Source organism: Haemorhous mexicanus, chromosome 14, assembly GCF_027477595.1.
Source record: "Haemorhous mexicanus isolate bHaeMex1 chromosome 14, bHaeMex1.pri, whole genome shotgun sequence".
Lineage (NCBI taxonomy): Eukaryota > Metazoa > Chordata > Aves > Passeriformes > Fringillidae > Haemorhous > Haemorhous mexicanus.
Genome location: NC_082354.1, coordinates 18,475,067 through 18,487,642, shown reverse-complemented (window position 1 = coordinate 18,487,642; position 12,576 = coordinate 18,475,067). Strand labels below are relative to the sequence as shown.

Sequence of the window (12,576 nt, the reverse complement as noted above, 5' to 3'; positions counted from 1 at the left end):
GATGATGTTTAAAGAGTATATTTCAGCAACTGCAGGGTTTCTGATTACCAGACAAGCCAGCATGGCAGAAAATGCAGGCATTTTTCCCAGGGAGAATGAGCTCCCTGCCTGCAGCCCTGTGCTGACCCTTTCTTCTCCAGCAGGCAGAGAAGGGACAGAGGGGGGACAGGACCCCCAGGCTGTCCCTGAGCTGCTGGCAGGGCTGGGCACAGCAGGGCCAGCCCCTGTCACAGCCCTGGCTGATGGTGGCACGGCCACACTCCCAGCCTGGTGGTGACCAGCCCCGTGTCCAGCTGGAGCCCAGAGCACAGCTGAGGCTCACACACACTGAGGTTCAGCCCTGCATTCCACATCCCCAGCCTCGAAGGGTCACCTCTGGTGTGACACGCTGGTCTGCTGCTCTCCCAGACAGAGAATTCATTTCCCCTCTCTCTCACAAGTTTATCAAGCTCCTTCCTACAGCCAGGTTGAATTCTCATGCCCTGCCTCTGTACTTCCCCACTGATCTCACCTGCAGCCCCCAAATTTCCAGCCTGGCTGGTTTGAAGGCAGCACCAGCCCATCCCCTGGAACCAGCCCAGGGCTGGATTTTGGCTTCCCCTCCCTGCTGTGGTGTGAGAGCAGCCCCAGGCAGATTTACCTTGCAGTCTGAACGAGCCAATATTAATTCCTGTCTCTGTGTACAGGCATCCCATTCCCCTGTTATTAATAATATTTCTTTATGGCCGTTTCTCATGAGAATTCACCTTTCTTTAATGTGGGAAGCCACCCCTATTCATAACAGACCTGTTATGGTGTCAGCAGCCCCCTGGGTTTTTTTTCTTTTCTTCTTTTTTCCCCTCTGCTAGGAGTAGGCCAGGATTTTTTCACAGTCACATTAGGTATTGGTGATTTATAGTTTATCTTTGAAATACTCAGTTGGTTTTTTTCTTTATGTCATTTTCAGCTGGTGATTTATATACTAGTTACATGCAGCAGCTCCTATGAGAATGACTCTCAACTATTAGATTTCATCCCACTGCTATTACTTCAAATCCTTAGCAAAATCCAATTCTCGTGTCATGCACACCTCCTCCTCTATTGTCAGTGATGCTTGGCTGTGAGCTACTGGAATATTTCATTGACACATTCCTGCTTTTTAATGCCAAACTCCTTCATGAAGATAATTATGGAGATTTTTTTTCCATTCTTGTATTATTCTACGTCTTTTCATTCTTAATTACTAAGGCTCCTCCCTAATGTCATAATAACAGTTATTAGTCCTTAAATATATATATAGTTGAACTGTACATGTATTCCCCAATGTTGAAAATACAAATCATGGAAGTGAGAAAATGGAGCTAATCTCATCCTACTCTTGGGAAACCCATGATACCATTTATTGCATTATATTCATGTATATCTCAGTTTCTCCTTTGTAAATGCTTTCCAGGAGTGGAGCTTGACCAGAGCTTTGTTTTTTCTTGACACTTTGTGTGTCAAGATTACAGAAAAATAATGAAAACACAATCAGTTTTGATATCCTGGGAGGAAGATTATCTCTTCTCCTCCACATGAATGCACTGAACCTGCCCTGACTTTTAGTGCCATTATCATCATTCTTCACCAGCCTGCCTTTGTGCTCATCAACATCATCCTGATCAAAAATTAAGTCAAGGTGAAAGTGTTCTTTTAATTTTGAGGCAGAAATCTCTGCTGTCTTTAATCACGAGCAGATGTCTTCCTTGCTGCAAACCTCCCTCCCATGTGGTTAAACACCACAGATTGCAGTCTCAGCTCTTCCTAGGACTGAGTCTCTGCACTCTGGTGATCATTTAAAGCCAGCAGAGCTTTGCCCCAGCTTCTCCTCATTTCCCCATCTGCTGTCCACAAGTTGTGCCTCGTGGGACAAATGGAACTGGGGAATCCATGGATTTAAAATTTACCTTTCCCCACTCCCCAGGGGTTGAACCCACAGGAATTCTGTCACCATGATATTTTCTGAAAAATCCTCTTTGCCCAAGACTTTCTCCTGAGAAGCTGAGAGGCCTCAGAAAAGAATGGAAACAAAAATTATCTGATTGCTTGGGAATGTGGAGACCATTTACCAACAGGTGCATCTCTGATTGGTTCCATGTGAATTGTTTTTAATTAATGACCAATCACAGCCAGCTGTGTGGGACTCTGAGGAGTCAGTCACGAGCTTTCCTCATCATTCTTCTCAAGCCTTCTGATGTATCCTTTCTCTTTCTCTAGTACAGCTTTAGCATATCACTTCTTTTAATATGATATGATATGATATCATTATACAATAAATCAGCCTTCTGAGAACTTGGAGACAGATTCTCATCTCTCACTTCATCCTGGGGACCTCACAACACCACAGAATTCTTCAGTCCAGTCCACCCAAGCAGCTCCTCAACAGTGTGAAGGTGCTGGGAGACAGAAAGAAGCAGGCAGACACCTCTGGCAGCCCCAGCTTGGCATGGCCACACACTGATGGTGTCTGCTGAATTCCCCCTTAGCTCCACACTTGCTGATTTTCAATGAAACTTCCTTGGCTTATTAGTCACTAATTCATGTTAAATATTCTTCGTGGAGACCCCCTCTCCTTAATACACCAGTTTCCTCCTGTTTGAGACCCTGAAATCTCAGTGTGATTTGCCTCATTAACTTTAATTTTCAGCTAGCTTTGTTGATACTTCCATTTTCTTCATACAAAGTGATTGCTATTATTTAATTGCAGATTACTTTCAGGTTTTCTGGCTTCCCCTCCACACTCCCTGTCCCCAAGCTGCCATCATTCCTCTTGCTCTGCCCAATTTCTTGGCTGAACTAGTCACATTCTATTTTTCCTCCAAACAAAACTTAAACAATTTTATTGTCTAGAGGAAAGAAAACAGATTCAATAAGGCTATAAAAACAGATGAAGCATGAAAATTTGTCATTAATATCTTACACATGTGTTAAATAACCCAACAGAGCTGAGGTTTACATGGACCTTTCAACCCCTCTGATCAACATCACTGCTTACAGCCACTGAGGGGGCACCACTGGGAGAGAATTTACCAGGGAAGCCCAGACACAGAGAATTTGTTGGTCTTTGCCTATACCTGAAGTGTGGTTTGTATTTAAACTGAGGGGAAAAAGAGAGGGGAAAATATTTGGTTAAAATCCTTAGCATAGGGAGTTACTGGAGCATCCTGATTTCAGCAACTTATGAGAAGAAAAATCAGAATTCCACCGACAAGGGTGCTGCTACTTAAGGATAAGGTTCTCTACAAACCTACATGCTTTTTATATTACTATTTACTTAGTGTGACAGTTTATTGGCATCTCTTCCTCATGATGCATCTACCACACTGACCTTTCTGTTTTTCTAAGGAGAGAACTAAAGTAAGAGAAGAGAAATCATTTTGAATAGCCTATTTCTAATTTTAATTAGCACAGTCAATTAATTTTAAAGGTTTACATATAAATTTCTCACAGTTTTCTAACCACTATAACCTTACAGCTATTTTTTTTCCCTTCTTGCTTCAGTCCTGTATTGGATATGAATTTGTAAAGCTTCCTCTAACCAATACTTCTCAGGGTGTTTTTTTACCTTTATTTTATTTTGTTATGCTCATCTTTTCCACTGTTTTGCAATAAATGCTTAGTTATTGCTAGCAAATGGAAAGCTTCCAAAATGCAACAATTTCCAGTATTAGAGAAACAAATAACTCTGAAGGACTGTAGTCAGGAAAAGCAAGAGGAAGAAAATACTTTTGAGCATGGCCATGAGTGATGCCACAGCTGCCACCAGCTTTCATAGGGCACTGGGTTGGTTCTGGACATTCCTGACATCATTTCACCCCAAATTTCTCTCCTTGGCAGGCAAGGCTGAACTATGTCCTCCCCAGGTGACAAATCAGACAATGTGTCAGATTAAGACAGGTCAGATATTAGAGATGTTGGGAGGCAATGAAGGCCATGCTGGTTCTGCTGTATGAACTCAGATTACCTGACTGCATTTGCCTGTCTCTTTTCACATGAACAACATTTTAGTCCATGAAGGAAGACAAGAAATGCTTTGGATGCATCAAGCCACTCCAACTTAGAATAAAGAAAAAACACCAAGCAAAAATCCAGCAGAAGACTGTAGAGGAAACCATCAATTCAGAGCAATTTTTACTGTTTCACTGTTGGCTAAATGTGTCCTGCATGCACAAGTGAACCACGTGAACCTCGGGCTCACCAGATATTTTGGGTTGCTGTCATCTGCCCCAAGTCACTTTGCAGAAGCACACTGGACACAAACATGCTGTGGGTCTTCCCCTTTTTCTGCTTTTTTGTTCCTGCCACTGGATGCTGCCATTAATATAAACATAAAACACTAAAAAGGGCCACAAAAGAAGCTCTCCCTGCTGTAACCATCGTGCTACTTCAATTAAACTGTTTCAATAAAATACAAGTTGGAAGGGAAGAAAAATCTTCACATAAAATAAACTCCAATTAAACTGCGACTTCAGGTTTAAAACTGAACTGTCAGGTAATTAGACAGGTGATTAAACTTTCTTCAACTTCACACTTGGAAAGACATCTGATGCCTGCTTAGCCTGCTCCCAGGGATGTGTGTCAGTGACATTCAGAGCTGAGTTACTTTTAGAGCCACATTCTACAAGAGTCCTGGTGCATGTTTCTTCTGAGATTAAAAAACCCGGGCACAAAAAGCAAATCCCAGACCTGAGCCTCTTTGTAAGTGGCACATGCCTGTTCTGGAACTTCTCTACACCAGCTCCTGTCCCATCCTCTCTGCAGGAAAGGCCCTGGACACATCTCATCATTCTCACTCCAGTAAAGTATAAATATCAGTTACAAGAAACAGCTGGAAAGAAAGTTCAGACCATGAGTATGCAAAGCAAAAGCAGCAAATAATATATAACTTGGTATTTTCTTTCTTTGGGGGTATATCTGTAGCCTTTGAGAGCTTAACTCTGTGAAGAACCCAGTTTGACTGCCTAGAATATTGCTAAGGGTATATTACAGCCTCAAATACATAAACACAAAAGCAAATGATGATTGTTTGCAACACAAGATCGAAAAAAAAACCCCTGATGGTTCTTGTCAGCTGTCTATCAACTTGGAAAACATAATATTCTGCCATTATTTCAGTAAACATATCACCTTACAAATTTTAAAGTTAAACTTAGGTAATAGTTTACAAATTAAAGAAAAAGAGGAGACACCTCACGTGTGCAAAAAGCCCCTGAGGCTCCAGTCCTGGGCAGCAGAGGCAAAGGCAGAGGTGATTCCCAAGAGCCAGGCGGAATGTGGCACAGCCAGCTGGGAGCGGCAGGGAATGCTCTCTGCTGGATGCTGGATTTGCCACTGCAGAGTGTAACTACCCTCTACAGCTACTTCAAGTGCATAGCACTCACTAATCCATTCCTCCTGATACACTACAGCAGCTGAAATCCACCTTTTGGGCCAAGGTTTGCCCAGAACAGATGTATTTTCAAATCACTTATTAAGCCGCTAACAAGGCCTTAGAGGCTTAGAGACACTCAGGTGTCTCTTTATCAATGGCACGGTTCAATTTAAGCCAGATAAGGAGCCTCTGGACAATTAACAGTGACTAAAGTTCACTGGAGTCTCCAACTGGCTATCACAGCACAGCACAGAGAGCAGAGCCAGTGCTCACAGCTCTGCTGCTGTTGATTTTGCCTCCCTGTTTCTGACATCACAAGGAGGCAGTGGCAACGGCAGAGGATGACCAAAATCTCTTCTGAGATTATTACTACACACCATTGCTGCTTTCAGAGGGCAAATCAAGAAACCCTTATTTCTGGAGACTGCAGTCCTTCCACAGAGCTGCTCATCACCCATGAGTTAAACTACAGCACACAGCAGTGCTGCAGAGGGAAACCTTAAAAAATGTGAATTCCCTCAGCACAGGATTTATGACCATTAGGGCAGCAGCGTTAACCTCCTCAGAAAGCTGCTCTGTGCCCAGCACACCAGCTCCATAAAAACACCAGCCCATCATAAACCCTGAACAGCTCCAAGTGTTTTATTCCCAACAGCCAGCCCGACCTCCCACTTTTAGAAGCAGAAGTCAGCAGTGTGCGCTCCTTCAGCCGCGCTAGAACCGAAGCTCACTTTGAATAACTACCCGCAGGAGCAAAAAGCCCCGTGACTGATTGATTGATTGATAGATTGATTGATAGATTGACAGATTGCAATGATGGGTGAGATGAGCAGAGCTCTGCACTTACTGGACTCGGGGTCGGAGTTGCCGTCTCCCTCGGTGCGGCTGTTGGGCGATGCCTGCTCGTAGAACTCGTCCTGGGGGAAGCCCAGGGGCAGCGGGTGGGACGCGCTGGCCCCGCTGCTGGGCTCGTGCTCTCCGAGCCCGCTGTCACTGCAGCTCTCCTGGGAGCCATCTGGCAGGTGGAAGGTGACACGGCGCTGGGGCTACAAGGAAGGAACAGAATGACAACGGTTTCCACCACGGTCGTTGCTCAGTGCAGCCAATTTAGGAAATTTGTTTTGGTTTTCTGTGGAGTCACCCAGAGTTGTGCACAATTTCAGCCTTTCATGAGCTGCCTTCAAACCCGCTGCACCTGACAGCACTGCTTGCTGCTGGTTTTTAAAAATGTAAGCCCTGATGCAAAATGAAAGACACCTCAAACTAAAGAGATTCTGTCAGACTTCACAAGTCTTTGGATACCTTTTGAATATTGACTTGGAGATTTCAATCACTTTTTGAGGCTCAATTTATTTCACTGCTGAGTTTTCTAGTTTTCAAAAAACACTTTCTTTCCCATTAAAAGCTGTTCCACCCTTTTGGGCCTAAAAAATGTGACACATTTATAATGCTGTTGGATTCTTCTGAGGCAGAGAAAGAGCAAACAACAACAAGTCTTCTGTATTGAAAACAATTTCAATGGATTTTGCCCAGGTGTTAAGCTAATGAATGAAAAGTAGATTCCCCTGCTCTCCTTCAGACATTTCATTACAATTCCTTTGATTTTTGTTGTACCACAGACCCGTACCCTAACTGTAAAAGGCTGGAAGTTGGGAACCAGGGAGCTGAGGATGGAAAGCACCTCAGCCCAGACGTGGAAGGAAGGGCCAGATGAAACAAAGAACCGGGCGCAGGACAGAGTTTTCGTTGCCTGAGACCCTGCATGATTTAGGAGCTGCATAACTGAAATGTAAATCTCTCCCAGTATAAAAAAAAAAAAAAAGAACAAAAAATAAGCAGCTCTCCTGCTCGTTTTGCTGTGTCTGATATCCATGTTTTGCAAACTTGAAACAGAAAGATTCAAAAAAACCTTAAAACACCAACAGTTTCAAATATTCCTAGATTGTTGTTACTCAAAATTCCATTTGAAAGGCAATGCAAAACTTTCTGGATGCAGAACTGCTGGGATTAGCAAAACTGAAGACCAGACTTTTGATGCAATTATGCAAAAAAAGTATATAGTGTTTTTAACAGAGCAGATGTTGTCAGGGGTCCCTAGATATTTGGTTCCTATAGGGTGGTGGCGTTGAAAGCATTCAATCACATTGAGTTTTTGCTAATTACATTGAGTTTTCAGCTCCTCCACTTTTGCAAGTCTCTTTTTGTCACAGTGACATTGTTACACATGCCCACAGACAGCTGCTCTGCAGCGTGTGCAGCCAAGAACACGCAGCACCAACCTCACCTGTGCCATCCCTGACAGATGAGAGTGACAGCCCTTCCTAACAGCTACCAGTAAGGCACTCAGGGCTTTCCCAGAAAACCTGTTTCTGTGCCTCACCACTGCTAATGGAGAGCTTCTCTTCTAATGTGGAACCTGCCTCTTTCTTGTTACAAAATGAATCACTTTTCCAGCCTCATCCATCACGGTCTGCTTATTCCCACTCATCTTTCTGGCATTTGGCACTTTATTCTGCTTCAGAATAAACAGACCTTATTATTTCAATCTGTCTGGGGCTCCTGCTCTCTCTGGCTGCTCCCCCCGTGCTCTGCCCAAAACCCTGCACCCAGCCCAGCCAAGGTCCTGACAGCCCTGAGCAGGATCATTCCACACCTCCTGCAGGCTCCCTTGCCATGGCAGCACAACACATTGGTGTCCTTGCCAACCACCATAATGCCCAGGTCCTCCTTATTGATCTCCTTCTCCTCCTTTTTGGTTATTGCCATCGACTGCTGCAGCCTGAGAGTGACCCTTTGCATTCATTACTCATGCCATTCCCTTCTTCCAGATGATTTCATCCCTTGCCTTCCAGTCCTGCTTTCCTGTTTATCCAATCTGCAGATTTCAGACTCTCCCTCATTTGGCAGATCTTTGAGAAGCATTGGAACAGATCAAGCCAAGACGTGTCAGTTGAGCTCTGAAGAGCTGAGCACAGAACGGCTCCCAGTTCCATGGGGTGGAAAAGGGAGAAGAAACCCCTCTGTGGCTGCTGGGACAGCCTGGCAGCCCCCTGGGAAAAGGTTCAGGTGGTGAAAGGGTCACAGCTAAGACCCCCAAGTGTCCCCACTGCACTCCTGGGGTCACCAGAAGAATTGCTGACTGAACTCCAGGGCTGGCTGCCTGCAGCTGCCCCAGGGCTCTCTGCAGGGACAGTGGTCCTGCTCCTCCTGCTGTGTTTTCCCACCACAGCTGGGTGAACATGCACGGAGTGTCTCTGCACAGCCCAAAAAGCCAGATGGAGCCACAGAAATTACTGATGTGTCCTACTGCACTCCACTCCAGCTGCCTCTCAGAGCCCGATCCCCACCAGCAGCACCAACCCATTTTCTCCTCAAAGTCCAGATAAGTGAAGTTTCGTCGAGTTGATCCAGTGAAATCATTCCTGCAAAGTTTCTCATTCACTCCCTGCATTCAAAACTGCACCCAGCTTGCACAGATGTACAGCTCTGACATGTGGAAAGGGAAAATGCTATTTCTTTCATCTGAAATGAGTTTGGTATTCACAGTATGAAAAAAAATCCACCTCCATTGCATGAGCTGTTTGCAAAGGCTGTATTTTGTGAGGTTTGCACTGCTTTTGTGTTGTGTTATATCCTCTCCTCTCCAAGCTACCAGTGAATTTTAAGTATCCTTAAAACATTTTCAGCCCTAGCTTTAGCATGAGACACCAACACTGACTTTTGAAAATGCCTGGGAGCACAATGGTTGCTGCTCTGTACAACTGGTTACTGCTTTGTGCATCTGGGGTTCACTGAGTGCAAACAAAGAAACATTCATTTTCAGGGTTCATTGACAAAATACAGCAGAAGGTTTAAACCAGCTGACAGCAGAGACCAGAAAGTCACCAATGCTTTTTTAGCTTCCTAGTCCAGTAAGAAAAAACAAATCCCATATCCCAAGCAAAATTACAAATGTTTCTAACTAACCCTCACGGTCAGTTAAAAATGGTAATATTTAGCTGCATAAATGGAGATGCTATTGGTCAGAAAGATCAGACCTGTATGATTTAAAATCAACTGGCATCAGCTAAAGGCTCATGATTTTAAATTTGATTGTGTTCCTGAGAGTGTCACACCTGATAACACTGATGACAGAGCACTTCCAGAAAAATTCATCAAGATGAAAAAACCCAGCTATTCCTCTCCATGGCACTGCTGCCTTTTCCTTAATTCATGCAGGCGTCAGACAACGATCTGGAACAAGTAATTCTAATAAAATTTTGCCAAAAGCTGGGACTTATCTTCTGTCACAATTATTTTGGAAATTTCCTCCTTGAGGCATTTAAATTTCAATTTATAAGATTACAAAATATCCTCAGTCTCCAGCTGCTTTTCTATTTATCTCTGAAGGGAGCCAGCACCGATAGTAATGGAATAACAAGGATTATGGTTTGTTTTATTTATCTGGATGACAGTTGGTCTACTTTTTCAAAAAGGGAGACATGCAAGCAAACCTATTATGTATTCTTGGAGGATTCTGATGCAGGAACTTGTAATACAGACAATTAAACTGATAGGGGACAATGAAGTGAAAATTTAAGGAAAAAAAAACATGCAGCAGTCTAGAGTTTCTCTGCCACATTTAAAAATATTAAATTACTCTTTATTGGCATGAGAAAAGCATCTTGCTTGCAGAGATGTCAGAGACCAGACACAAATGCTGTCAGAGGTCTCAGATGGCATTCACTGCCTTTGGTAGAAGCTGAGTGTGTCTGGAGGGATCAAATTATCTCAGAAAACCGCAAACCTTTTACTCTCATTATTGAAATTTATATGAAGACTGATCAAAGCCCCAAACTATTCTGTGTTCAATCTTTCACTACAATAATTAGACTGTGGCAGTGGGAATAATAAAAGATGAGTCTAAGTAAATAGCTTTGGATACACTGAAGGGATGATTTCTGGTATTATACACCAGGGGTTAGCCAATTTATAATCAAAAAGGAAAAAAAAAGGTAATAGAAAAAGCAGCAGATATCAACTGAGGAACATTAAACTATTAACCTTATTATCTTCATTCATTGAAGCAAATTAATATCCGTTTAAAAGGAGATCATAAAGAAAAAAACATTACTTTTTAATTTATGCTGAATTAATTATATTATTTAGATGATAATTCTGATCTAAAACAGACCTTATTGAGGAGATGCAGTGAGACAGTACAAAAAAACAGGACGACTTCAGCATTTCTCTCCACTATTAGCAGCCAGTAAATAAAGAAGTAGTCAAATAAATTTTTAATTTTCTCAGTTGCTTGTTTACTTCAAATGTTAGGAGGGTATGAAATACCTGAAATAACCAGAAAACAACTATCTTCAAGAACAAGCAGAAAGAAGATCCCTAATCAAACCACAATTTCCAGCTCCTGTCTTTTTATCCTCAACCATCACCTTTTGTTCCAAAACAGCAATTTTTGTTGCAGAGGCTTTCATTGAGACAAACAGGACCCAGCAACTATCAGTGCAAAATTCTCAGAATAACATTAAAACAAACAGCCTGAGAGGATCCAACCATAAACCCAGTGGGAAATATGTCTTTGTGCTGAAACTCAACAGAGACAAGCCAGTATTTTCATTTTTCCTTTCCCCATACAGAGCAGAGTGGAGCACAACAAATACAGTTCAAAGAGTTTCTCTTAACTCTTTCCTAAGTCTGCATTTCCCACAAGTTTTGCAGCCTGGCACATTAAATCTAAGATCTTATCACATTCTGTTGATGGCTTTGTCAGAGGCAAAATATGTAATACAGATCATTATAATTTTTTACTCAAATTAAACTTCTCCATTTTTGCCAGCAGGGATCTGTATTTTGGAGTATCTACAAAGATGCCAAATTGCTCACACAAATAGAAACACTTCATTAACAGCACATCACTGCTGCATTCACCTTTTCTAATTTAGCACTGATCTTTTATGGTTTATTTAATGGGTCCTGCAGGGATCTTGCATAGGAATGGGTTTGGGTTTTGGGTTTGGGGGGTGGGGATTTTGTTTGGTTGGGTTTTTTTTTCAAAAAGAAAAATGAAGGGCTCAACTTTTGGGGGAAGGAAAGAAGACTTGTTCAAAGTGATAATCCCCAGCTGATTTCAGAAGTCCAAACCTAGTGGGCATTAAAGTCAGGTTTTCCCTACCTCACATAAAAAAGCACCACCCCCAGGTACTGCCAACACAAATAACCTGAATTATCATCTCACAGCACCAGCTACTACACTAATAACCTGAATTATCATCTCACAGCACCAGCTACTACACAAATAACCTGAATTATCATCTCACACAGAGGAAGCTTGGTGAGCAAGGCCTCCTTTCCACTGAACAAGTTCAGATGTTCCACCCACTGCCCCAATGTTTTGGTTGCTTCCCTTTCAGCTCCTGATTATTTGTTGTCAAATCAAACAGACCTGCTGTTTTCCCAATTGCCATATTCACCCTTTTGAATATTGGCAAGACTAGGTATTTTCAGCTCTTTAAAACTTCCAAAAGAAATCCAATAGAATCCTTTTGATATTCTTGTTAGAAATTTTGCTAGTCCTCCTAATTTAATCTCATTAACAAAAGTAACTGGTATCTTACACCCTCATTAATTACTAAGGGAAAATACAGTATCTGGCTGCCTTCTAAAGAAGAGAATATTTGATAAATACTTTTGTTTTTTCTCACTGTGATTAAAAATCTAACTGCTCCACAGTAGTATAAGAGAAGTAAATAGTTTCAGGCTTTCATTTTTATTGATTTAAATAACCCCTCCCACTTTGTTTATTTATTTAGATGCAGGAAGCATAACCTATTAATTTCAAAAGGGCAAATAAGAGCTGGGTTGGCTGCCCAGACAAATAGAAATTCACCGTGGGTGATTATCTCAGACAGATTTGTACATTTTCAATGAAAGAATCCCTCCCTCCACAGAAAACCAGCAGAACAGATGGTGCCCCTACACCTGCTCAAATGGAAATGACTTCAAATTGTCAGATCCTATAGCTGGATTCACTCACACAAAGAATTCTCTCAAGTGATGGGAAATAATCTAGCAGGACTATCTTGTACCTCCAGCACTCACTCACTTGTGCACCTTTCAGGAATGACACGTCCAGGTCCCTGCAGGCTCCTCTTGCAGGCAGCTAAAACTGCACTGAGCTGATAAGGGAAATG

The 12,576-nt window shown here is 42.5% G+C and overlaps 1 protein-coding gene across 2 annotated transcripts in view; it reads right to left on the bottom strand.

The window, feature by feature from the left end:
- Positions 1-12,576, bottom strand: part of PCDH11X (protocadherin 11 X-linked) — a 429,468-nt gene that overhangs the window by 118,085 nt on the left and 298,807 nt on the right. For both annotated transcript variants that reach the window (XM_059859187.1, XM_059859188.1), the window contains one exon: positions 6,237-6,435. In XM_059859187.1, coding sequence (XP_059715170.1) covers positions 6,237-6,435 — 199 coding nt within the window. The remainder of the gene's footprint in view (positions 1-6,236; positions 6,436-12,576) is intronic.